Source organism: Nicotiana sylvestris, chromosome 6, assembly GCF_000393655.2.
Source record: "Nicotiana sylvestris chromosome 6, ASM39365v2, whole genome shotgun sequence".
Lineage (NCBI taxonomy): Eukaryota > Viridiplantae > Streptophyta > Magnoliopsida > Solanales > Solanaceae > Nicotiana > Nicotiana sylvestris.
The window spans coordinates 179231260-179259221 of record NC_091062.1 but is presented as its reverse complement, the minus strand read 5'-3'; the positions used below and the strand labels follow the sequence as shown (position 1 = coordinate 179259221).

Below are 27962 nucleotides of genomic sequence, written 5' to 3'. Positions count from 1 at the left end.
ATTGTTTAACTCATTGACATCAACTAAATACTTTTTCCAATTCAGAAGAGAGAAATATACTGAAATTGGAAACTTAAACACTTCTTCCAATTCATAACGTGGTAAGCTGTTGATACAAATGCACTACAAGATTTCTGCATTGATGATTACAACTAGAAGGCAAAAAATTACGCATCCAGATGTTCAAAAAATGAAAAAAGAAATATCTAAACCTAAAAAAAATATTCACTTGTCCAAAATGGTATTAATAAAATTACTTAATTATCCAAAAAGGTCAGCAATATCTGTAAAATCCAGTTGCGGTTTTACATTTACCACAAGACTGACCACCACCTTGAAATCCTATTTGCCAACACAAACAAACTGTTTTGGCCACCATCTCCGCCGCGGCCGTCACCGGTGCTGCAGCCGTCTGCGGTGGTGCTACCGCCGCCAAGAAGTTGTATGATGCCGTTGACTCAGCTGAAGAAATATGGTCAGTCGTCTTAGTATGTAATGGCAACCCTATTGAAAGTTCAAGATTTATCATCAGTTGCTGTGAACTTTTCTGTGGAATTTCTAGTGGCTTTGTTTCTTCAGTAGTAGTACCACTGTTGCATTTTGTTTCATCATATGATGAATCTGTGGTATTATTGCTCTGGTTTATAATATTGGGTTTTTGGTCAACGTTGTCGTTTTTGAAGTCCATGCAAATGTGTTGGGTTGTGGTGGTAGAGATGGCGGTGGTAACGGCGGCGACGGTGGTGGAGGTGGCGGCAGCGTTGAGTGGACGGTGACTTTGAGGATCAATGCCACGGCTGATGAGTTTCCTCTTAATGTGTGTATTCCAATAGTTTTTGATTTCATTATCAGTTCTTCCGGGTAATCTTCCGGCTATAACAGACCATCTGCAAAAAAGAAAATCAGAAAAATTGGTAAAAATTAACGAGAAAAGGAAAAAATATAGTCTTTATATATTGGAATATAAATCAATGAGTTTTATGATTAGACAGTATAGACGAAAAAAAAATTGTCTAATTTTTTTGAGTGATAACAAATTTAAGAAATTTACTTATTTTATGAGAAAATTTTAACCAATTGTAATTAACTTTCGCCTACCTATTTGCGATCGAAAATGTTTCAACCTAGCTAGTTCGAAATTAAGCTTTAATCTTTTTAATTTCATTTTGGTTAATAATAATAACAATAAATTAACAAAAAGAACTTTAGAATCTCAAGAATTTGCTGATTTGGTATACCGAGAAACAGAGACGTTCTTCCTCACTTGTGGAAAAATTAACTACTCTGGACCATCTAGCCTTCTTTTTGTTAATTTCTTAATGTGGTCCCAAATTGAAATAAAAAATTGACTTTTTATACGGATTTCCACATATTTTTCGATGAGCAAAACAAAGCCAAACTTGAAATAATTATAAGTAAGCAAAAAATGAAATAAAAATAGCAAAGAACAAGAGAAGATATAGGGGTATACTTGTTTCCAAGTAAACTATGGAGTTTGATGATCAATTCATCTTCTTCTTCAGTAAAATTCCCTCTTTTGAGATCAGGCCTTAGGTAATTTATCCATCTCAGTCTACAGCTCTTTCCACATCTTTGCAATCCTAAAAAGTTCAAAAACACGAAAAATATGAATCTTTGCACAATATCAACAAAAATAAAATAAAAAGAGAAGCTTAAATTTGGAATCTTTCTTCCTCCAAACACCAAACTTCAGAAAAAGAAAAATATTTTAGGGATAGATCAAGTACTATGGCGTGGCGGATCCAAAATTTATACGTATAGTCGAGTAAAAAGTATGAAATCTAAAATACATATGTAATTGTATCTATATTTATATATATTCACATAAAAAAAGTTGTTTATATAGAAAGGGTTGGAGACGGAACTTAATGAATAAATCATCTGGTATTCGAAACTCAGGATTAATCCAAATCTCAAAAGAGGGGAGGAAAGAGTAGTACCTGCAGCTGTAGGGAGAGAACGCCAGCAACCTTCACCATGAGAACGGATGTAATTGATGAGACGTTGGTCTTCTTCTTTAGTCCATGCTCCTTTATTTGTATGAGCTTTTTCACAACAAGGTGAACGTCCCATGACTTAGAACACTTTTCTATTTTTTCAAGAATTGGACTTTTGGGTAGAACTATAGAAGGATATTGATAGAGAAAACCAATAATACGTACCCCTAATTGTCTCTTTCACTACTACTGTATTAATTTCTCTTATTGATAAGACTGAAACTGTTTGGTACTTGTAGTTTCTCTAATGGAGAAAGAGGGAATAGAAGAAGCTATATATCTTAGGGGTGTGGTGGGGTAGGCGTAAAGGGTAAGGTAGGGGCTACGAGTTTGATTGCAAGACTTTGGAACTATTGCCTTTTCCAAACTCAACTGTCTTTATTTTTAAAAAATTTCTTACAGTTGAGAGAGTGTGCGGAGAAAATAGTAGGTAGAAACAGATTTAGAATTTTAAGCTTGCAAGTATAGGATACAATTAGATATAATATTCTTCTGTGAGAATATTTACGAATTTTGTATAGGAGTATATGTTTCTAAGAAATCTTTTAATTATAAATATAATATTTGCTATTTTATGTACATTGAAGATATAAAGGATTTTATATTATCAAGTTAAGTCGATACCCAAGGGTGTGGTCTTGGCGATAACCATGAGTTCTCATGTTCAAATCCCAACAGAGAAAAAAACATCATGTGATTTCTTCCCATATATTCACGTATTGGTAGACATCTCCCATGGATTTAGCCGAGATGTGCGCAAGCTGATCCAGATATCACAGTTATAAAAATAAAAATAATTAAATTAAATTGACGTACAATTTATCTTAGCATCAAGCATGATATTATAAGCTTAAAGATAAAATAATAATTTGTTAAATTGAAGTGATAGTGTAACGTTTTTCGTTTACCCATTTAATGTATTAAACTTTATTTCTAAATAAAATTCGAATTAAAACTCTGAATGTAATTTTGTATATATGAAAGGTTACAAATGTATGGTGCACTAGCAAAGTGGAAAAGAAAGAATTTGACCAAGTTGGTAAGAAAAGAAGAGATAGAGTTGGATTTGGTAGGTAGGTTTTCTTTTAAGATGAGTTGTCCTTTAGCTTCCACTGTGTACCCCACTCTTACCATCTCCTTTGTTTTCCTACTTACATTACTGATCTTGCCACGTGGACCGTACATGTGGTAGTTCAAAGATGTCCCACTGTATGTATTGTCCACTTTGATAAAAATCGGTGGAGCAATATTGTCTTCCATCATATTTTTAAACGACCTTAGCTCCATTAATTCCAATTTGCGGAACCTCATTTTTAAGGTCGAAACTAGGGGGTTTCACGGTTGGGTTTGATCGGTTTTTGATTAAAATCAAAACCAAATCAATTTAATCAGTTTTAAAATTTTAAAACCAAAATCAAACCAAATTAAATACAAATCATCGGTTTGGTTCGGTTTGGTTCGATTTTCCGGCTCTTAGTAAGCTAATGATAAGTCGATAATAGTAAAACAACGCTAGACAACAATCTAAAAATAATTTGTTAAATTTATGCTTTTTTATATATTTCTTTCAGAACTGAAAGGTTATTTACCTGTTTATATGAAAAGAATGAACAAAAAACAAACTAAAAGTTTGCTTTCTCAAGCTTTAGCCATTGTTGTCTTGCAATTTGAATTTGCTTTCTTTACTCTTGTGATGGTTTTTTTTTTAACTATTCTGTTAGGCAAAAGTCTGGGTTGTTGTTGTTAGACAAAAGTATGTGCGAATGGTTAGAGAATTAGAGTCTCTTAATGAAAAGAAAATTGGTCGAGTCCTATTGTTTTGAGCTTAGGCAATCTTTTAAGATATACAAGGATAAATCAAAATTCAAAATAACAATTAAAATGCATAAAATATTTAAAATTATTTACAAAAAGATATTATATTGTATATAAATAATTACTGTATTAAATTTTGTTTATAATTAGTCGGTTTGGTTCGGTTTATTTTTCGATTTTTTAAAATAGAACCAAAACCAAACCAAATATTATCGATTTTTAAAATTTAAAACCAAAACCAATCCAAATCAAGAAAAATATCGATTTACTTAATCGGTTTGGTTCGATTTTCGTTTTGGATCGGTTTTCCATCAAACCGTGAACACCCCTAGTCAAAACTATACTTTAATTTTTAACTTGTGAGGGTTTACCCTCAGCTTCTAAAGTACGCTCAACATTTTTTGTTTCTTTATTAGCAGAGAAAGCGGAAATTCAATTGATATCACAGATTAAGAATATAGTGATTTGAACTCGTAATAAAATAATTTGAATTATAGCTCTTACGCTACATAGATGTCTTTGTAGAAATGCTCATAGACTCTTTTAACTTATGAATTAAAAAGTGGATATTTTAAACTTTCTGCACATGAAAGCACACTATACTTTCATAAAGTATAGTACGTTATTAGAAATATTTGTTTGTTTACAAAATTAAACCTCATATGAAAGTGCCCTTTTATAGTCGCTTCCTCCTAACTCATAAGTTTGCATTATGTAGACTTGTAATTTAACATATTTTAACTTATAATTAAGCAACTTAGACACACTGGCCTAACATAGAGTGAACATACCTCCTTCTACCCTCCCCTAAAAAGTAGAGGCGAATTCCAGATGAAACTAATGAATTTAACCTTTAAAGTTTATAAAAGTGAATTCATAATACCTTTCGAATGATGAGTTTAGAATTTAATGTTGATTGAAATTTTTGTTATTGAAATCTGTATTGCTATAAAATTAATAAAACAATAAACTTTTTGGAAAAAACAGAAACAGAAAATTAGTAGAAATAAATTCTGAAATTAGTATAGTAACTTCAAAATAAATTCTGAAAAATAGTATAGGAACAAATCGAGCTCACTGAATACACGGTGTGTCCTTAAGGAAATTATTCCCCTCGAGTATCCGAGGTTCTGGAATATATCCTCCCAGGATAGAATGATTTAACTCACCAGCATATCGGTACCAAAAACGCAGATGAACAGCGAACCACTCGAAGGTTGTAAAACACACTGGAATTTTTGTGCAGAAGAAGAAGAAGATAATCAGAAAATTTCGTAAGTAAATATTCTGGTATTTGAAGGAATATTTATAGCCAATTTGGTACTGTTTCTGAAAAGGTTTGCAACCTTTCAGAACAGTCATAGCTGTTGGAACAGGTTTGACACAGTTTCTAACAGCCATAGCTATTGGAAATATTGCGGAAAAATTAAACGGATGTAAAATAATCCGAAAAAGAAAATGGACAGGACCGGACCGGGTCGCGGGTCATTGGTGATTTGAATTTTTGTTAATTAATTTAATTAATTAAACAAATATTTAAAAAAATTATCCAAAAAGATTAATCAATCAATCGTTGACCAAATCCAAATCCAAATCCGAAGCCGAAGCCGAAGTCGAAGCCGAGCCGAGCGAGCGACGACGATGGCACGAGGCTTGCCTTCTTCTTAACTCTTTAAGAGTTAAAAGATGAACTTTTCTATATATACACAAAGATTTTCTTTCCTCTACCAATGATGGACAAAGTGCATTAGTAAAGTGAACTCATTCAAAAATTTCACTTTCCTCCATTTCTTTTCCCACCATTTTCCATTCACACCTCTTTGTTATTAATAACAAAATTCAACAATCCCCCACATTAATAGGGAATGACTATAAAATTAAAGGAATGCAAGGACGTGTGTGTGTTTTATATGCAAGAATTAATTGTATCTGGATAAGTAGATTTCTCTTTGAACTTTTCATAGTGAATTTATATCGGATATACTTGGTCAATCGGCAGATTTGATATCTTTGAACCGTCGAGCTTTGTTGTATACCTAGACAACATAAGTCACATAATCAATCCTTAACCATCTATGGTTCTCACGGCTGTGTTCGTTTCAGCCATGAACAACGTCTGGTTTCATGAGTGCTTAGAGAATGAGCATTTACTTTCATTCCCTTTAAAGCGGCTTATACTTCACACTCACATAGGTGATTCCTAAACGTGTAATCCTAAAGACACACTATCTGGTCATATCCTGCCAGATTTAACAAATCATTAAAAAGCTTTAAACTTTATTGACTCATCAAAAAGCCTTAATGTTTTACCTCGTTTTTGAACATTGTCTTCATCACGAGAATAGGTTTAGTTATTTGACAATGTTGAACCATCATTCATAATTTTGTTTGATCTCTTTGAACCTAGCTCTTGGGATCTCCATTCTGCTAGGTAGAGTTACCACCATGATGACTTGTCCTAGGCCTTTAACCCTATTTCCTTTGATGATCTTTCAACTACCTCTCTAGATAGACCTTTTGTAAGTGGATCCGACACGTTATTTCTTGAATTTACGTAGTCAATTGTGATAATACCACTAGAGAGTAGTTGTTTAATGGTATTGTGTCTCCGTCGAATATGATGAGATTTTCCGTTATACATAACGCTCCATGCCCTACCTATTGCCGCTTGACTATCACAATGTATACAAATAGGTGCCAAAGGTTTGGGCCAAAATGGAATATCTTCCAAAAAATTCCAGAGTCATTCAACTTCTTCACCGGCCTTATCTAAAGCTATGAATTCAGATTCTATTGTAGAACGGGCGATGCACGTTTGTTTGGATAATTTTCAAGACACTGCTCCATCCCCAATTGTGAAGACATATCCACTCGTGGATTTAACTTCAGATGATACGGTGATCCAATTTGCATCATATATCCCTCGATCACGGAAGGATATTTGTTATAATGCAAAGCATAATTTTGGGTATGTTTTCAGATATCTCAAAACTCGTTTCATTACCATCCAATGTATTTGATTGGGATTACTTGTAAACCGACTCAGTTTACTAATAGCACATGTTATATCTGGTCGCATACAATTCATGATATACATCAAAATTCCCAATTCTCTTGCATAATCCAGTTGTGAGTTACTTTCACCTTCATTCTTTTGAAGTGTAAAACTCACGTCAATTGGAGTCTTGGTAATTTTGAAATCCAAATACTTGAACTTGTCAAGTACCTTTTCAATGTAGTGAGATTGTGATAATGCTAGACCTTGTGGAGTCTTGTGAATTCTGATTCTTAAGATCGCATCAGCAACTCCTAAGTCTTTCATGTCGAATTTGCTAGCCAACATGCATTTTGTAGCATTTATATCTATCAAACTTTTGCTCATTATCAACATGTCATCAACATATAAACAAATAATGACTCCGTAACCTGGAGTGTTTTTAATGTAAACACATTGTCACGCCTCTTTTTTTACCACCCAAAGGGGTATATAAGGGAGTTTTTCCAATTAAGTGACAATCAAAACGAGATTATTTATATCAAATAAGAGTCGTCACTTGGGATAGTTTATGGTATCCCAGGTCACCGGTTTAAAATCTCGAATCGAGGAAGTTTGACTCTTATTTATGTTCTGCAAACACAGAAATCTGGGTAAGGAATTCTGTTAACCCGAGAGAAGGTGTTAGGCATTCCCGGGTTCCGTGATTTTAGCACGGTCGCTTTGATCATACTTGGCTTAATCAAATTGTCTAATTACTTATTTTAGAACCTATGCATATTTTCTTTTTTACCGCTTTAAATTAAGAAATAACCTGAAACGAGTCACGCGTATGTGTACTCATTTCGTTTGGCGCGTCAAGAATCATGTCACGCGTACGTGTCCACAATTAATCACGTTTTATTAATATTAGGAATGTTTGGCCGAAGTTGTGCGAATGCATACCTCGATTTATTTTGAAAGTCGTAATCATATTACGCGAATGTATACATAATCACGATAATAAATTCAAAACACGCCTAAAGCACTCTAACGGTGTTCATTATTCTTCCTAAATTTTGAGATTATTGATGCCAAATTTATGAACAAGATATTATTGGGGAGCAAATAGGCTAGCTAACATGATCTATTACTTGGCCACATTTCTTATGGTCCAAGGCCCACCTTAGGGTCCATTCTTATTCCTTGCCAAGAAAGAAACAACTCCAATTTTTTCATCTACCTGAGTAAAAGTATTTATTCAAGAACACAAGACTACATGCATCACAATCAAAATAAAAAACTAATTAAAACAATTTAAAAGAAAACTAAGACATGCTACTCAAACAACGTAGAATCACAAATCAATCAACACGCGCACCAAGCTATCGTAGCACAATGAAATGAGAATGAAAATTGAGAAATGGACCTTTTATTGATGAACAAAGCTGAAAATTGCAAATCAATCGGGCTAAACAAAGCAACAATCCTTGGACTAAAACACCCAATTAACAAACTGGAAACTCGAAACGACACCGAAAAGCTCGAAACTCAAATCGACTTCAGTCAAACCACAAACTAAAACCTCAAATATCTGAAAACTCAAACCACCGCAGTTCTTCTTGCATTCGAAGAGCTGAGGTAAATTCCGAGGAACAAAAATTAGAAGCAAGAGACAATTGTTGTTGCTGTTGAAGCTGTTCTTGCTCTTGTTGAGGCAAATACAAAGATGGGTTTTGCCCCAAAAAAGTGTTCCACTATAAAAAGATCCTACCATTACCAAAAGGGCTTTAATAATTGTTTGCCCTGTATTCCAATCAAATGCCCTCATGTTTATCCAAGATCCCATGTTTAAGAAATTTAAATAAAATGTCCATGAACTGAATCATACTTAAACATGTATGTCATGTAATCAGTAGAGATAAATGAGTCGTTAACTGCGACAAGCTCAACCTCATCTCTTTGGAGAACAACCCGGGCCAATAATCGGCCAATTCTTCAAAATATGTTAATTCCAATCTTAACCTTGGCCGTGATTTTGAGAAATGAGAGGAGGAGCGAAGTCTGATCTGACTGAGTGATTGAAGGTTTTTGTCGAACAGTGTAGTGGCGTGGCCGCTGGTTTGATCTTTGTTTTTCTTAGAGTGTATTACTTTTGTCCTAGTTAAGTCTAGGTCTAGGTACGTAGAAGAAAAGTTCTTTTAAAGTGTTAAAGGTTTTATGGGTATTGAGCTTGGATTTATGGACTAAGGGTAATTGGGTTTGAATTTAGGAAATTAGGTTGGACCGTATTTTTTGGGTTTGAATTTAAGCTATGAAGACTAAATAGTACAATGTATCTATAAAATATAAAAATCACTATAAATTAAAATAAATTAATATAAAACAAAATACTAAAAGTGAAACTAATTTTTGTATTTTCAAATGTTATATTACTATAAATATAAATATACTAATTGACTTTAACCTATAGATAAAAAATATTTTTTTGTAATTTTTATTTTTGTTATAAAAATAAAGTAAAAGAGTCAACACTATTTAGAATAGCGATACTAAACCTAAATTAAATATTTACACTAAAATGTGTAAAATCTTGGGAAGGATTAAAAATTACATGTCTACACACATTTGTCACCCTCGTTGATTTTAAATCCATTTGCCAACATTGTTTGGTCAAATTTTGCATGTCATTGTTTGGGTGCTTGTTTAAGTCCATAAAACGACTTAACAAGTTTGCACACTTTCTTTTCTTTATCAGGAACCACAAAACCCTCAGGTTGTTCCATGTAAATCTCTTCCTCCAATTCTCCATTTAAGAAAGCTATTTTAATATCCATTTGATGGATTTCAAGACCATACATGGTCGCTAGTGCTACTAACACCCTAATAGATGTTATCCTTGTTACTGGCGAGTAAGTGTTAAAGTAATCAAGACCTTCCTTTTGTCTATAACCTTTGACAACAAGTCTTGCTTTATATTTATCAATAGTGCCATCAGCTTTAATTTTTCGTTTAAAGATCCATTTCGAACCTAAAGGCTTATTTCTCGGAGTAAGATCAACAAATTCCCATGTATGGTTATCCAAAATTGATTAATTATCACTATTGACTGCCTCTTTCCAAAATGCTGAATCAGAAGACGATATAGTTGCTTTAAAAGTTTGAGGCTCATTTTCAAGCAAAAATGTCACAAAATCTGGTCCAAAGGAAGTAGATGTTCTTTGATGTTTATTACGCATTGGATCTTCTATACTTGGAGTATTTTCCTTTGGTTCTTCCCGAGGACATTTAGGTATTTCACTTAACGGCTCGCATTCAGTTGATAGATGCTTTCAAAGAATTCAGCATTATCCAATTTCATTATCGTATTAACATGAATCTCGGGATTATCGGATTTATGAACCAAAAATCGACATGCTTTACTGTTTGTAGCATATCCAATGAAAATGCAATCTACTATTTTTGGTCCGATTTTAACCCTTTTAGGTAAAGGAACTTGTACCTTTGCTAGACACCCCCACACTTTGAAATATTTCTAGTTGGGTTTTCTTCCTTTCCATTTTTCATATGGAATAGATTGCGTTTTATTGTGGGGTACTCTGTTGAGTATTCGGTTAGCTGTAAGGATAGCTTCTCCCTTCAAACTCTGCGGTAATCTGGAACTTATTTATAAAGAATTTATCATTGCTTTTAAAATCCGATTTTTCCTTTCCGCAATTCTGTTGGATTGAGGTATGTAAGGTGTAGTAGTTTGATGGATAATTCCATATTTCGAATATATTTCTGCAAACGGAGATTCATATTCTCCACCTCTATCACTTCTAATCATTTTGATCTTTTTATTCAATTGATTCTCTACTTCATTCCTATATTACTTAAATGCTTCAATTGCTTTATCCTTACTATTAAGCAAATAAACATAACAATATCGAGTGCAATCGTCAATAAAGGTAATAAAATACTTTTTCCCACCTCGAGATGGTGTCGACTTCATATTGCAAATGTCAGTATGAATTAAGTCTAAAGGATTTGAATTCCTTTCAACAGACTTATAAGGATGTTTTACAAACTTAGATTCAACACATATTTGACATTTCGATTTATTACACTCGAATTTAGGCAATACTTCTAAATTAATCAACTTCCGCAAAGTTTTATAATTGAAATGTACTAAATGAATATGCTATAAATCATTTGACTCCAATAAATAAGAAGAAGCTGAAATTTTATTCATACTATCAATAACCATTATATTGAGTTTGAAAAGGCCCTACGTGAGGTAGCCTTTTCTAACATACATTTCATTCTTGCTTACAACTACTTTATCAGAAACAAATACACATTTGAATCTATTTTATACAAGTAAAGAAGTAGAAACTAAGTTCTTCCTAATAGTAGGAACATGAAGAACGTTGTTGAGCGTTAACACCTTGTCGGAAGTCATCTTCAAGAATATCTTCCCATAACCTTCAATCTTGGCTATTGCATTATTTCCCATGGAAATCTCTTCTTCGGGACCAGCAGTAGAGTAAGTCGCAAATACTTCTTTGACAGCACAAACATGTCAAGTTGCTCCAGAGTCAATCCACCACTCCTTCGGATTTCCAACTAGGTTGCATTCCGAAAGCATTGCACAAAGATCATCAATGTCATCATTCTTCTCCACTATGTTGGCTTGTCCCTTCTTCTTATCATTTTTCGGGAGACGACAATCAGGGCTTTTATGACCAACTTTTCCACAATTGTAGCAGTTGCCCTTCAATTTCTTTTTGTTCTGCTCCTTAGTCTGTCCAGAAAACCTCTTCCTCTTCTTACTTTTTGGAGCAGTCTCCTCAACGATATTAGCTCCCATGATTGTTGAATTTCCACGAGAATTCTTCTCGGCTATTTGTTGTCTTCCTCAATCTTTAGACATATCACAAGATCTTCCAACTTCATTTCTTTGAGCTTGTGCTTAAGATAGTTCTTGAAATCTCTCCACGAAGGAGGCAATTTTTCAATCATTGCAGCCACTTGAAATGCTTCATTCACAACCATACATTCAACAATAAGGTCGTGAAAAATAAGTTGAAGCTCCTGAACTTGGATTCCTACAATTTTGTTGTCTATCATTTTATAGTCTAGAAACTTGGCAACCGCGAACTTCTTCAAGCATGCATCTTCCATTTTGTACTTCTTCTCAAGTGCGTCCCATAATTCTTTCGAAGTATTCATCGCACTGTACATATTGTACAAGTCATCATCTAAAGCGCTTAAGATATAGCCTTTGCAAAGAAAATCTGCCTGCTTCCACGCCTCAACAATCATGAACTTCTCATTGTCCGGCATGTCCGCAACATGCATTGAAGGCTCTTCACTAGTGAATTTCTGCATACCAAGTGTGGTAAACCAGAAGAACACCCTTTGTTGCCATCCTTTGAAGTTGGCTCTAGAAAATTTTTCCGGTTTCTCGGCCGGAGGAACAACAATGTGGCTTGATGAGGCTATCGTCGTTGCAGCAATAGTCGCAGAACAACCATAACTCTTGGAACAGGTTTGACACTGTTTCAGAACAGCCGTAGCTGTTGAAAATATTGCGGGAAATTAAACGGATTTAAAATAATCCAAAAAAGAGAATGGAGCGGATCGGACCGTGTGATTTGAATTTTCGTTAATTAATTTAATTAATTAGTTAAATATTTGAAAAGAATTTTGTCCAAAAAGATTAATCAATCAATCTTTGATCGAAGCCGAGCAATGGCAACGACACGAGGCTTGCCTTCTTCTTAATTATTTCAGAGTTAAAAGATGAGCTTCTCTATATATACACAAAGATTTTCTTTCTTTCTACCAATGAGGGACAAAATGCATTAGTAAAGTGAGCTCATTCAAAAATTTCACTTCCCTCCATTTCTTTTCTCACCATTTTCTATTCACACTTTTTTTGTTATTAATAACAAAATCCAACAATTTTGCGGGTTTTCAAACACAAATTTGAAAAGGTGAGTTTGATAGAAGTCCGGTAGCTCAAAAGCTACATCGGCCGCTACTGACAAAGAAAAGAAAAATGTTGGAAGCCATATCCGATCATGATCATTTCATGTGATGATACAGTTAGGAACATGAAACTTAAACTTGTTAATTTTGACTAATGGCATGTAGTTATTGTAAATATTTAGTTTGAGAGAAATTTTTTATATACTTGATTTTAATTATTAAGGCTATTTGCAACGAATTTATAGGGCAGGAAAAATAAACTGCAGTCACAAACAACTATAAAGAAAAGGATTTATTGATAAACATTGTAGGTTATTACTCTGTTTATCCCTTGATCCTTCCCTTTGATTTGTTATCCGTAATTCGAGGGCCATAACGGCGTATTTCTCGAACGTAGGATGATATACATCTCCTTGATGTAATTGATGATTAAGAAGCATGTAGCAACACTCCATTTGGATCTTGAATATTGCTAGAAGTTTGAGCATGACATATTTGACATGACTTTGATATCTTAATGAATATTCCAAGAGTTTTATGGAATTTCGGAAATCGTATATTTGATCTCTTTCTGCATATTCTGGGAGTTTATGGAATTGCCGAGATTGTCTTTGAAGAACATATATAGCATTATTTATAGGCATGAATTAGGGTTTGGGTGGAGTAACCACCAGTAACCCTAATAGACTCCTCGTATTTCAAGAGTCGCCTTGAATTTAAGATTTATCTTGATCTGTTAAAATTTCAGTGTCTACAAAGGCAATTTATTATCTCAAAATTTTATTTAAAAAATACTATGGAATTCCAAAATGAATGGCTGAATGTGGTACTAACGTTTGGCAATTAGAACTGTCAATGGAACTGGATTGGCCCAACTTGCAGTAGTTCTCAGGCTTCATTGCCTCATAAGCCCATTCCAGGGACAGAGAACCGAAGTAACAGTTGCAGAAGCTGGCTTATAAACAACAAAGGAAAACTACACAATGTAACCGTCAAAAAATATAATACTATAATATATATACTAGTAGTCCTACCCGCACAATGTGCGGTCAATATCAAAAAAATATTTATCACTTTGTTAATTTTTTGATGTTATATTTAAAATATCATAATAATTTGATTCTCCTATCCTATATAAATAGAATAGATATTTTTTGAATTTTAATAAATAAAATCTCCATTAAATTAAAGGGACTTATATAGTCATCAAATAATTTTTTTGTTACCTATTTTTATTTATTATTTATCCAATATTTAGTATAATTGTATTGATAATAGAAATTATTAGCATCTTACTTGTTTAATATGTTTGTCTGTTAATTGTTTTTGTAAAATAATAGAAGATATATATTCTATTACTCTTAAAATTATTTGTTTATTTTAAATTTTATCATATTTTTCTCAATAATATTGTTTGAATTTTAATGAATAAATACACTTTTCAAAAATAGAAAAACAAAAATGATTTTAAAAAAATAAATAAAAAATAACTCATCTAAATCAACCCTCACCCAGGTTTGAGTAGTTAATTTAGATAGTTAATTTCTTTGTTAATTTTTAATAAATAATTTTTTTGTTATTAAATAATTATGCGGTGTGGCTTTTTTCTAGGCTACCACTTGAATTAATGTGTTGCCTTTTTCTTTGGCTTTAAATAATGAAGGAATTACAGCCCATGTCATTTGGCCTAATAGCCCAACAGAAAATGACCCACATTTGAAGCTCTTACTCTATTTAGCCCATGTTGTACATAACTTGAAAGAAGCTTTTCAGCCTTTAGCCTACTATTAAAGACATACTTTTAGGGTTTTTATTATTTTCTTCTTTCTTCATTCCCTTCTCTCTCTCACCGCCTCTCACTTCTTTCTTTCTAACCACATAGATCCCTCATCTTCTCTTAACCTAACCCCCGCTATTCCCCCTCCTCTACCCCCCACGTAATTCTGCCATTAATGGCTCGAAGAAGGTCGGGCTCCTACTCCGTCGTCCATGGTGGCAAGCAGAAGAATGAAGAAGATTTTTGAAAGAGACATGAAAATACACACAGATTTGAAAATAAATGGCTCTCAAACTTGATTTGCACCAACAAACAACCATTAATTTTGGAAGATTTTGAAGTTTGAAGTTCTGGTAATTTTGGAAGAGTTTGAAGTTTGAAGTTCTGGAAAATCATAACTATGTAGCAGGTTGTATCGACACTGTATAATAGTATATAATTGTGTATATAGATATACAGACACCTCTTATACACTATTATACATGTTTATACATTATTGTATAATTGTGTATAAATGTGTATATTTGTGTATAATGTTGTATAAATATATATTTTTCCAGTTTATAAGGATGTATATATATATTTTTAGCGTGTAAGAGACCTCTACAGAAGTTTGACACTTCCTTCTCTTCTTCTTTTTCGTGTATATGCTATATGAAACAGATTTGTACGTGTTGGAGGAATTCTACAATTCATTTATCAATTTTTTATTTTTCTTTTATCCTGTTGGATTGCTTCAGCAATTGCACATAAAAATGTTTGAATTTCTTACCTTCAGATAATATGTATTATTCAGGATAGGATTTTTGAGTTGTGTTGTGGCTTATTTGCATTTTTTTATCAAATGCTTAATAATCAAAGGAAATCAAGAGAATGAAAACAACTGGTTATATAAAGAGGAAGCAATAACAGTAGTTGATTATGTAAAATAAACTGTTTTTCAGGAATTAGCCGATTATTTTTGGGCTATAAATTTGCAAAGTGATATCTAGGCTATTATGTTGCAAGTCAGGTGTGTGAGTTGTATTTATGTGAAATTATCCCTTAAATAATATATAGATAGATTATTAGCATATAATTGTTTAATATTTTTTTCTGCTAATTTTTTTTTTTGTAACGTAATAGAAGATATATAATTTATTACTCTTGAAAATATTTTTTTATTTTAAATTTTATTATATTTTTCTCAATAATATTGTTTGAATTTTAATGAATAAATACACTTTTTATTTCAAAAAAGAAAAAAGAAAATAATTTTAAAAAATGAAATAAAAAAATTAACTAACATAAACCAACACTCACCCATGTTTGAGTAGTTAATTTAGGTAGTTAATTCTTTTGTTAATTTCAATAGATAATTTTTTTGTTATTAACAATCATGCAGACTTTTCAAATTCCTGTATTCTCAAAGGTTAAACAGAGTCATCCTGAAAATGAGTCAGCAGGGATTGGTTATATCACTTACGACTTCCTTTGTCCATGTATTGCAAATATTTCCTAAGAATAAGGTGTTATTAATGTCCTCATTTGGAGCAGTGCCACATCGCTTTCCCCGTATCTAATGTCAAAAAGATAAATTAGAATCATAGTGCAATTCCAAATATACACAAATATGCCTTGGAAAAAATCATACACAACTGAGTTTCTCATTTTAGACAAAGCACGACTTGCTTGCTCTTTAATTGCAAACTTCACGAATGTGTATCCCTTATTCTTGTTCGTTGACACCTCTCTGTGCATTCGAACATCAATTACCTCTCCAACATGCTGAAACACCCTTTTTAGATCCTCCTCTAGAGCATCATGGTCTAATCCACCAACAAATACTTCCAGCTCTTTCTTAGGGAACTAAACGGATAAGAAGGCAGAGGGAGCCTTTCAAAAGGTGCTTTAATCTTTACTCAATAAATGGATGCTTTAAAATCAGTTTTCTTTTTTAAAGTGGAAAAAATGTGCCCTTTAATTGTGCCATATAAACTCATTTATTTTTTTAAAAAGTAAAAGATTCTGAAATTTTGTATTCTAAAAAATAAAACTGTCTGAAATTTTGAATTCTGGAAAAAAATGTCTTTTACATTTTTTCAAATATATTTGAAACTCCAACAAAATTGGAGAATTGTCCAATTTTTTTACACGTGTCAATTTAATATTGCGCCACTTGTCATCATAATATTTCTTTGCGTCTCCTATTATATATAGATAGATATTGGCCTAGAAAGCTTGAACACATCTCGACTAATTTCACGGAATACTTGCTTTGCATCATTTTTTCTCACAAGTTTCAAGCAACATTGCATCAAAACAATAGATTAAATTGGTCAAATTAGGATCAAATAATATGTTAGTTATCAGATAGACTACTTCCATGAATAATCTTTGTAACTTGATCAAATTCAAACAGGTGACTATTTAAAAATAAAAAAAGAAAAAATGAATCTAGAAAACATAAATAGTTTCTGGCAATCCAAACAAATTATTGCCTAATTAAATTAAAGCATAATTCTATGCTCAAGGGTAAATTTGGGCATCTGTTGAGCTGTTACTAGAACTTGTCTCCTCAATATCAGGATATAATCTCTTCATTACTCTTCGCTTTCGCCTATCAGTTTGCGCAGGGAAATTGGGCATGAATTCTTTAGACATGGGTAAAGGAACTTCACGAAACCAATCATGGTCCAATGCAGCATCAGCAGTTATTCTCTTCTCAGGATCATACGTTAGAAGTCTATTCAACAGATCAAATCTAGCATCAGATAAGAAAGGTAACCCCGTGTTGAGTTTTTGTTTAAGATGAAATAGTCTTAAAATTAGAGTGAATGGGAAATGGGATTTGGATTCGGATTTGGTCAAATGATCGATCGATTGATTAATTTTTTGGACCAAATTTATTTGTTAATAGTGAATATTAACGTGATATAATCCGTGTTTGTAACAGATGTTTTCCAATCCGTGTATTGTGTTGCAACACTAAGCAATAAGCAGCCTAGTGCACCTCCCACAATGGTGCAAGTGCTCCTCCCACCAAGCAAGTGTATATACCACCATGTAAGTGCTTTCTCCATGATCTAGTGCTTGTTGCACCATGGAAGGGGCGAATTTCTCTCAAATAATTGCTATAAATAGAGCATAGGTTGGAGAGAAAGAAGAACACATCGGAAAAACACTTGAAACACTCTGTATACACTTAATATACACTCTGTATACACTGGATATACACTCTGCATATACTGGATATACACTCTGTATACACTGCGTATACACTGGAAAAACGAATTGCAATTTGATATTCTCTTCAGTAAGAATTCAACATTGGCTATACTTTGCATTCCTTCCTCTCAGAATTTCCATTCGACTTCTGAGTTGTCCTCCTTATTCTGCATTGTTTTTAACTACAAACAAAGCATCCATAAGTGTGATTTGTTGCCGAACTTTGTGTTCGTTGAAACACTGGGGTTTGAAGTACCGCTACACCAGTGTGTAATTCGTTCTATCCTGGGAGGAAATAATCTATAACCTTGGGTACTAGGAGGGGATTAAATTCCTTAAGGAAACACTGTGAATTCAGTGGGCTCGAATTAATTTCTGTTTTTTATTTATATTTACGTTTATAAGCTAACGTTCTAATTTCCAGAATCATTATTTACAAGTACAGAGGAACAACAATCTTAAGGAATTTAATAATTTAATAATTTAATTTCTGTATTTGTGTTACTTTTATTATTCTGGAAACTATAACCTTTGTGGTTTTTTGTGTACTCCCGTTTGGAGAGTAAAGCCTTCGTGGCGGTTTGTTGGAGATTAAAATCTACGTGATTTTTACTCCAGTTTTAAAGCCTTCGTGGCATTTTGTTGGAGATTAAAATCTACGTGATTTTTCACTCCAGTTTTAAACGTTTATTAAACGTTTGATTGTGTCATTTTTACAGTAAAAATGGCGAATGACGGAAATCAAGCTGTTCCGATGATGACTGCCAACGCATCGACAAGTCGAACTCCGGCGTTGGCACCGGCAGAGAAACCCGGAAAATTTTTCGGGATGGATTTCAAGCGCTGGCAGCAAAAGATGTTCTTCTACCTGACTACGTTATGTCTACAGAAGTTCATCAAGGAAGATGTTCCTGATCTTCCAGATGAAACTCCAGAGAATGATAACTTTCTCGTGATTGAGGCGTGGAAGCATTCTGACTTCTTGTGCAGGAATTATATTCTTAGCGGACTGGAGGATAATCTGTATAATGTATACAGTGGCGTGGAGACGTCAAAAGAATTGTGGAATGCACTTGAAAAGAAGTACAAAACTGAAGATGCCGGGATGAAGAAATTCGTCGCCGCAAAATTTTTGGACTACAAAATGGTAGATAGCAAGTCTGTTATTACCCAAGTCCAGGAATTGCAAGTGATTATTCATGATCTACTTGCTGAAGGTATGTTTCAAATAAATACTGATATTGAAAGTAAATTTTTTAGTAATTTTACTAACGGAATTTTCATTGAAGGTCTTGTCATCAATGAAGCATTCCAAGTAGCAGCAATAATTGAGAAGTTGCCTCCATTGTGGAAGGACTTCAAAAATTATTTGAAACACAAACGAAAGGAGATGTCCCTTGAAGATCTCATTGTTCGATTGAGAATCGAAGAGGACAACAAAGCTGCTGAGAGAAGAGGCCGTGGAAATTCAACAATAATGGGAGCAAATATTGTTGAAGATAACAAAAAGAGAAAGAAGGCTTCTGGTCCGAAATACAACCCAAGCAAGAAGCGGTTCAGTGGAAACTGCTACAACTGTGGGAAAACCGGACACAAATCTACGGAGTGTCGTGCTCGGAAGAAAGACAAGCAAAGGGGTCAAGCAAACATGGTAGAAAAGCATGATGATGTTGATGACTTGTGCGCCATGCTTTCTGAATGCAACCTGGTAGGAAACCCAAAGGAGTGGTGGATTGATTCTGGAGCCACTCGCCATGTTTGTGCTGTGAGGGAAGCATTTTCTACATATGCTTCTGCTGGACCCGAAGAGACGCTCTCTATGGGAAATGCTGCTACAGCAAAAATTGAAGGATACGGTAAGATATTTCTCAAGATGACTTCTGGCAAGGTCATGACTTTGAACAACGTCCTTCATGTTCCCGAGATTAGGAAGAACTTAGTCTCTACTGGACTTCTTGTAAAGCACGGTTTCAAGTGCGTTTTTGTATCTGACAAGGTAGTGATTAGTAAGAATGAAATGTTTGTAGGAAAAGGTTACCTTACTGAGGGCCTTTTCAAGCTGAATGTAATAGTTGTTGAAACTAATAATAAAACTTCAGCTTCTTCTTACTTACTTGAGTCAAATGATTTATGGCATGTACGTTTAGGTCATGTCAATTATAAAACCTTGCGAAAAATGATAAACTTGGAAGTATTGCCTAAGTTTGAATGCGAAAAATCAAAATGTCAAATATGTGTGGAATCTAAGTATGTTAAACATCCTTATAAGTCGGTTGAAAGGAATTCAAATCCTTTAGACTTAATTCACACAGATATTTGTGACATGAAGTCAATACCATCTCGCGGTGGAAAGAAGTATTTCATAACTTTTATTGACGATAGTACTCGATATTGCTATGTTTACTTACTTAATAGTAAAGATGAAGCAATAGACGCATTCAAGCAATACAAAAATGAAGTTGAAACGCAACTTAACAAGAAAATCAAAATGATAAGAAGTGATAGGGGTGGTGAATATGAATCTCCTTTTGAACAAATATGTTTAGAATATGGAATTATTCATCAAACAACAGCCCCTTACACGCCCCAATCCAATGGGATTGCGGAAAGAAAGAATCGTTCATTAAAGGAGATGATGAACGCATTGTTGATAAGTTCTGGTTTGCCACAGAACTTGTGGGGGAAGCCGTTCTTACGGCCAGCCGAATACTAAATCGAGTACCCCATAGTAAAACACAATCCATTCCATATGAAAAATGGAAAGGAAGGAAGCCCAACTTGAATTATTTTAAAGTGTGGGGGTGTTTGGCAAAGGTGCAAGTTCCTAAACCCAAAAGGGTAAAAATAGGACCGAAAACAGTTGATTGTGTTTTCATAGGATATGCAACTAATAGTAAAGCATATCGATTTCTGGTTCATAAATCAGAAAATCCCGACATTCATAATAATACGGTTATAGAATCAGATAATGCTGAGTTCTTTGAAAATATATATCCGTATAAAAAGGAATGCGAGTCGATTGGTGAAGTATCTAAACGACCTCGGGAAGAAACAAAAGAAAGTACATTTAATCAGGGGGATCCAAGACGTAGTAAACGTCAAAGAACGTCTACTTCGTTTGGACCAGATTTTGTGACTTTCTTATTGGAAAATGAGCCTCGAACATTTAAAGAAGCTATGTCTTCTTCGGAATCATTGTTCTGGAAAGAGGCAGTCAATAGTGAAATAGAATCCATATTGAACAACCATACATGGGAATTGGTTGATCTTCCTCCTGGAAATAAACCTTTGGGTTCTAAATGGATTTTTAAGAGAAAAATGAAAGATGATGGCACTATTGATAAATTCAAGGCAAGACTTGTTGTCAAAGGGTATAGACAACGAGAAGGTCTTGACTACTTTGATACATACTCCCCAGTTACAAGGATTACGTCCATACGGATGTTAGTAGCATTAGCTGCAGTGTATGGTCTTGAAATTCATCAAATGGATGTTAAAACGGCCTTCTTAAATGGAGAGTTGGAGGAAGAAATTTACATGGAACAACCTGAAGGGTTTGTGGTTCCAGGTAAAGAAAATAAGGTATGTAGACTTGTTAAGTCCCTTTACGGACTAAAACAAGCACCCAAACAATGGCATGCGAAATTTGACCAAACAATGTTGTCAAATGGTTTTAAGATAAATGAATGTGATAAATGTGTGTACATTAAAAATGTTCCAAATCACATAGTCATTGTTTGCCTATATGTGGATGATATGCTGATAATGAGTAATAACATTGCCAACATAAATGCTACTAAGCGTATGCTAACTAGCAAGTTTGATATGAAGGACTTGGGAATTGCGGATTTAATTCTGGGGATTAAGATCCAAAAGACTCCTCAAGGTCTGGCATTGTCACAATCTCATTATATTAAGACAGTACTTGAAAAATTCAAGCACTTGGGCTTTAAAGTTGCAAAGACTCCAATTGACGTGAATCTTGCACTAGCAAAGAACAAAGGCCAAAGCATATCACAATTGGATTATGCTCGTGTGTTGGGATGCTTAATGTACATCATGAATTGTACACGACCAGATATAGCTTGTGCTATAAGTAAACTAAGTCGATACACGAGCAATCCAGGCCAATCTCACTGGATGGCAATGAAACGAGTTTTGGGATACTTAGAACATACCCAAAACTTTGATTTGCACTACAGTAAATATCCTGCGGTGATTGAAGGATATTGTGATGCAAATTGGATCACCGGTTCAACTGATTCGAAGTCCACAAGTGGATATGTATTCACTATTGGTGGAGGAGCGGTATCTTGGAAGTCGTCCAAACAAACATGTATTGCCCGCTCTACAATGGAGGCTGAGTTCATAGCCTTAGATAAAGCCGGTGAAGAAGCTGAATGGCTCCGGAATTTCTTGGAAGATATTCCATTTTGGCCCAAACCGTTGGCACCAATATGCATACACTGTGATAGCCAAGCGGCAATTGGAAGGGCTGGGAGCGTTATGTATAACGGTAAATCTCGTCATATACGACGAAGACATAAAACCGTTAGGCAACTTCTCTCTAGAGGAATTATCACGATTGACTATGTAAAGTCAAGTGATAATGTGTCAGATCCACTTACAAAAGGCCTAACTAGAGAGGTAGTTGAGAAATCATCGAGGGGAATGGGACTATGGCCAAGAACAAGTCATTGTGGCGGTAACTCTACCTAGAAGACTGGAGATCCCAAGATCTAGGTTCAAGGAGATCAAACAAAGTCATTAATGACGGTTCAACATTGTCAACAAAATTTGTTTTAGTCCATTCTCGTGATGAGACAATGTTCAGTACCAAGGATAAAGCATTAAGGCTTTTTAATGATTTCTAAATTTGATACAGGGTATATCAAATAGTGTATCTATGAGATGACACGTTTAGGAATCACCTATGTATGTGTGAAGTGTTAGCCGCTTCAAAGAGAATTTTGCAAGGCCAATTCTCTACGCACTTATGAAACTAGGCAGTGTTCATAGCTGAAACGAACACAACAATGAGAACCAAAGACGGTTAAGGGTTGATTGTGTGACTTATGGTTGTCTAGGTATACACTAAAGTTCGACGGTTCAAAGATATCAAATCTACCGATTGATCGAGTATATCCGACATAAGTTCACTACGGAAAGTTCAAAGGAAAACCTACTCATCCAGATGCAATTAATCCTTGTTTGCAAATCACACAAGTTTTTTCATGCATACTTCCGTGATATAGCCATTCCCCATTTGTGAGCACGTGATTTTTGCCTCACGAAAAATATTCTAAAATAAATCAAAAAATAAAACAAAATTCTCTTAGTATGCGATTTTTAGAATTTATGTGGCGTTTATTAATTATTTGTGTTTTGTCCGTAAATGTTTACTTTGTTATAATTAAATGAAAAATAAAATAAAAATACATGTTGCATGAATATCTAGGATTTAATTATGCATTTAAGAGTTAATTAAAAATCACAAAAAATATGCATTTATCTTATTTGTTCGTCATTTAAATATGCCATTGTGTGATTAATGATTTGTCTTGTATATTAATGTTTGTTAAAGGGGTGATTTAATGTTTTGTAAGGATAATTTTGTTTTTATAGTTAAAATTAGGGATTTAATAATTAAGAGTAAAATTAGGAAATGAAAAATAGGTTATAAAGGTAAAAAATTCGGACCTGGACTTCAAACAAAATCAACTTCCCCACAGCCCAATCCAAACGCCCCATGTCCGGTCCAATTCAACCAAACCAAACGATGACGTTTGGTCATATTTCATCAAGGTCCGTTGGATTAAATCAATCCAATGGTTGATAGTCCACACCCCCTACCCGTAACCCCTACCCGATCCATTGCCCGGGCCGACCCCTTTCCCCCAACTTAAACCAAACGACATTGTTTGGTTAAGTGAATTGATCTTGACCGTGGATCGTGTTTGATCTGACGGTCAAGATCAATCCACCCCACCCCTATAAAAGCCTAAATCCTACCCCAGCCCCCAAACCAAACACCCCACCCCCTGTCCTGTTCATCATCTCTTTCAAGAGATCAGATGAACTCCACCGTCCACCACCGTGCACCGCCCACCGGAAATCGCCTCACGGCGGTTCCGGTGGTCCAAACAACCCCACCTTAACAACCTCGACTCCTCTCAACCTCCCCGTTCCAAATCCATAACCCATATACCTCGAATCAGGCCCCAATGTCTCGAATCTTCGATTGAAGGTTGGTCTGAAAACCCAACTTTCTCCGATGGCCTCCAAATTAACACCCTATCTTCCCCTAACTACCCTCATTACGGATCTGTTGTTCGTTGGCTTCGAATCACCTCAGAGCTTCTCGAATCTTCATTTGAAGATTCGAGTGAAACCCAACCCTACCCCAACCTACCTCAAACTCACACCATTTATCCACATGACTTCCCTCGTGCCTAAAACACCATTGGTTTGGTTCGAATATATCCAGAAGTGTTCAAATTTCAGATCAAAGAATCAGAAACCCTAAAAATTTCAAAACGTGGAATTTGTCCGAATTAAATGAGGGATTGAGGTCTAAGAGACTTTAATCGAGGTATTCTCAATTGAGAATACTTCGAATAAAGTCTGTTCAGCCTCAAAAATGTCCGAATCCAAAGTTGAGCTTTTGTCCGTATAAATTTGAAGGTTCAAAGGTATTTTTCCTACTCCTTTCTGTATTTTATGTGTATATTGTTGACTGTTTTAGTAGCCTGTGTAATTTTCATATTTTGTTTATTTGGTTCTGTGATTCTGTCTCATACCCGTTTATGAGATCAAATTATAGCATTGTCCATGTTGGTTATGATTGTTTACAATATGTATAATCGACTCGATTAAGTTCGTCGATTAGTTGTTTTGTAAATTCTTATTTCCATTAATGCTGATTGTAACAACCTGTTTATCTGTTTTGGATTGGTTATTAGCATTTCATTGTAATCAGTTGGTTCTTGTTTGATAAGTCAGAAAGTTTGTCAAACATGTGTGTGTTGGTTTTTGAGCAGTTAGTTTCAGGCAATGTTAATACTGACAATGCCCCCTGCATTTGTTGATCTTAGTTCAGTTTTGAATTTCAGTCGAAATGATCTTGCAGGTTCTGTGTAATGTTAGTATGTTTTATTCAAGTTCAATGTTCAGTCTGTGAATTCCATGTTTGAATTCAATCCTTGTCAATCAGTTATTAGAAATGTGGTATACTGTCTCAATCATAGAGTACATTTCTTTGTTTAGCACAATCTGTGAGGATATAATAGCTGTTTGATGTTAGGAAGATTAGTTTAAACAATTTTTAAGGTTTGGGCAGTTTTTAGTCTGGGTCAGTAATAACAGTAGGATTTCAGGGGTATTTCTGGGAATAAAACAGTGAGAGTAATATGATAATAGTAGTGTGCTGATAATGGAGTGTTAATGGATATAATTTAATGAGATAATGGGAAACAAAGGGTAATGGGAGTGCTGAAAATCAGGAAAAGTTTTACTTAATGGGATTTAAAGTAATAAAACAGAATTTTAGTGGGATTTTCTGATTTTAAAAGAAAGAAGGGGTCCGGGCAGCATTAGGGGAGTAAGATATATAAGAAGAGGAGCTGGGATTTTGAAAAAAAAGACAGATAGAGAAATATAGAGAGGAATCTGAAAGAGAGATTAAGAAAAAAAGAAAAAAGAAAACAGAACTAAGAAAAATAAAAGAAGAAAGAATCTGGAACAGAAAAATAGAAGAAAAAGAAAGAAAATCTGAAACATTGCTTCTTGAATCTGTCCGGGTCTGTTTTTTGATATTGCTTGGGTTAAATCTGAAATTTCCTAAAATTCCTGCCACTATACGTCTGGGCTTCATGGGTCTTGTTATGTTGCTCAAATCTGCCGACTTATTTGGCATTTTCTGCTGATTTTGTTACTGCTGCTACTGCTGAAATTTGCCTCATTTACCCTCATTTCCAGGTATATATCTTTAGACTCGTGCTGTGGAAAGTTTCAAAATTGCAAAAATGAATAAAGTTTGGAATTAATATTATGTCTTCTACTCGTTTAAGTCTATTAGTTTAAATTGTAGTTTTGTTTCAGTTGGTTAATATAGTAGTATGCTTGACATGATGACTATTAGTCAATCATTCCCTTTTAAGTTCATATAAGGGTTGTAATAATGTTATCTATTTTAGCATTTCGTTAAGTATAAGTTATGTTCGAATTGTCAACATGGTAGAAAGTTGGCCATTAATTCGATCTTGTGATGTTGTTAGCTAAATAAAGAATAGTGTAGAAATATAAAAAAAACTATATTATTAGCTTATTTTGTCAAATATCCGATTTTGTTTAAGGCTAGATAATGTTAATTGTATTTCGTTCATAGATGACATAATAACGGTTATGTGAATAGCCATGGTAGAAATGCGAATTGATATAATCCGTCTCGTTTATGATGTTGGAATATGATGAATGGTTCGGACATACCACTACGTTGCATGTAATGCCATTTTATTGAGTCAATTTGTATAATAGTTCTCTTTCTCACCAATTTAATTATTTATCATTGTAAACAAATTAACTAAGCAATTATAACTTTGGACTAAAAACAAGTATATGAGAATGAGATGGGATATATAAGCACGAATTGCAACATTTTATGTCAAGGATACGTAAAAATAGCATTCGCTACAAATAAAATAATGAAAATTCTTAGAAAATATCACTTCCTTTCATGAATCAAATTTTTTAGTTTTATACGCCATTCACATTTTGGGTATACATATATTGTATTTACGAAAATATGGTAGTATTAATCACACGTTTATTTTTACTCTTTAAATTTGAATGGCTTGGAGGAATACAATTTATACGCGAAAAATATAATTTGCGATCAACGTCCAATAAATTGTGAATTCTTTTCGAGGAATTTAGAGACTAGAAAAATATTGATTTCTCATGATTTTCACATAAAATATGGATGTAATAAACAATTTGTGGAAAAATTTATACTACCATCAAGAATATTTTGTGAAATTAGGGATACGTTCGCGTGGCCTAAATTACATTTTTAAGGCAGTACGGATTATGCGTTCGCGCAAATTTGAGCCAAAATTTTAATAAAAAAGATTCGTCGGAAGATATTAAATTAATTTCATAAAAACCCGAGATGTGCGGTTCACTACTTAATCATACAAAAGGGGCGAATATTCTTGATTTTATTTTAAGCACAATTGCGTACATCATATTTTTTATATATACAAAAATATTATCAACCTTTCTGTGTACACGTATGCATGGCACGATTCTCTACAAAGGGTATATAATACGAATATACGTACGCGTGATTCGTTTACATAATTGTAAACAATATAAACAAAAGCGGTAATAAAATCGGGCAACAAGAAAAAATGTATTTAGTAAATCAAGATAATTAAGCCAAATATAAAAATGGTTAAGCGACCGTGCTAGAACCACAGAATTCGGGAATGCCTAACACCTTCTCCCGAATTAACAGAATTCCTTACTCAGGATTTCTGGTTCGCAGAATAACAAACAGAGTCATATTCTCCTCGATTCAGGGATTAAAACCGGTGACTTGGGACGCCTTAAAATTCCCAGGTGGCGACTCTGAAACAAACAAATAAATCTCGTTTCGACTGTCCTTTAATTGGAGAAAACTCCTTCGCACCCTCGCGGGGCCGGAAAAAGGAGGTGTGACAACTCTGGCGACTCTGCTGGGGAACGAACCCAGAATCTCTGGTTCAGGGTTTAAGAATTCGAGCTTAAAATAACTGTTATAGTTGGCTTTATTTATTATATGATTTTCACATGTTTATGCCTAATGTGCTAAATGATGCTTTTACCGCTTTAATATTATCTGAATTGTGTATATACAACTGCTACGAAACCCCCTTCTTCTGAGTCTTCTGAATTTATGGTGCACACGTGCGCGTGGCCCACCTTTATGTTAAAGTCATACCAAATAAGACGAAGTTGGGACAAGTAACTAGGCCGGGTAGACTTTCGTGCTCCCGGTACGTTGCCCCCACTTCGGCTCAAATTGTCCGTTTGGGTAAGCCGGGTTTAGAACAATCTGCCTCAGATTTTTCACTTAGAATAACTCAGCCATGTACCGGATCCCTAGTAGGAACGTCTATTTGCATCATGTACATTTGACCTTGGAGACTCAACA

At 34.3% G+C, this 27962-nt stretch overlaps 1 protein-coding gene across 1 annotated transcript; it reads right to left on the bottom strand.

The window, feature by feature from the left end:
- Positions 1–65: 65 nt before the first annotated feature.
- LOC104218970 (myb-related protein 330-like) lies at positions 66–2267 on the bottom strand. Its single transcript, XM_009769600.2, has 3 exons — positions 1962–2267; positions 1472–1601; positions 66–887 (listed from the first exon to the last, which is right to left on the bottom strand). Exons 1-3 carry the CDS (start codon positions 2092–2094, stop codon positions 275–277), a joined length of 876 nt encoding a protein of 291 aa, XP_009767902.1. The 5' UTR covers positions 2095–2267; the 3' UTR covers positions 66–274.
- Between the last annotated feature and the right edge of the window lie 25695 nt (positions 2268–27962).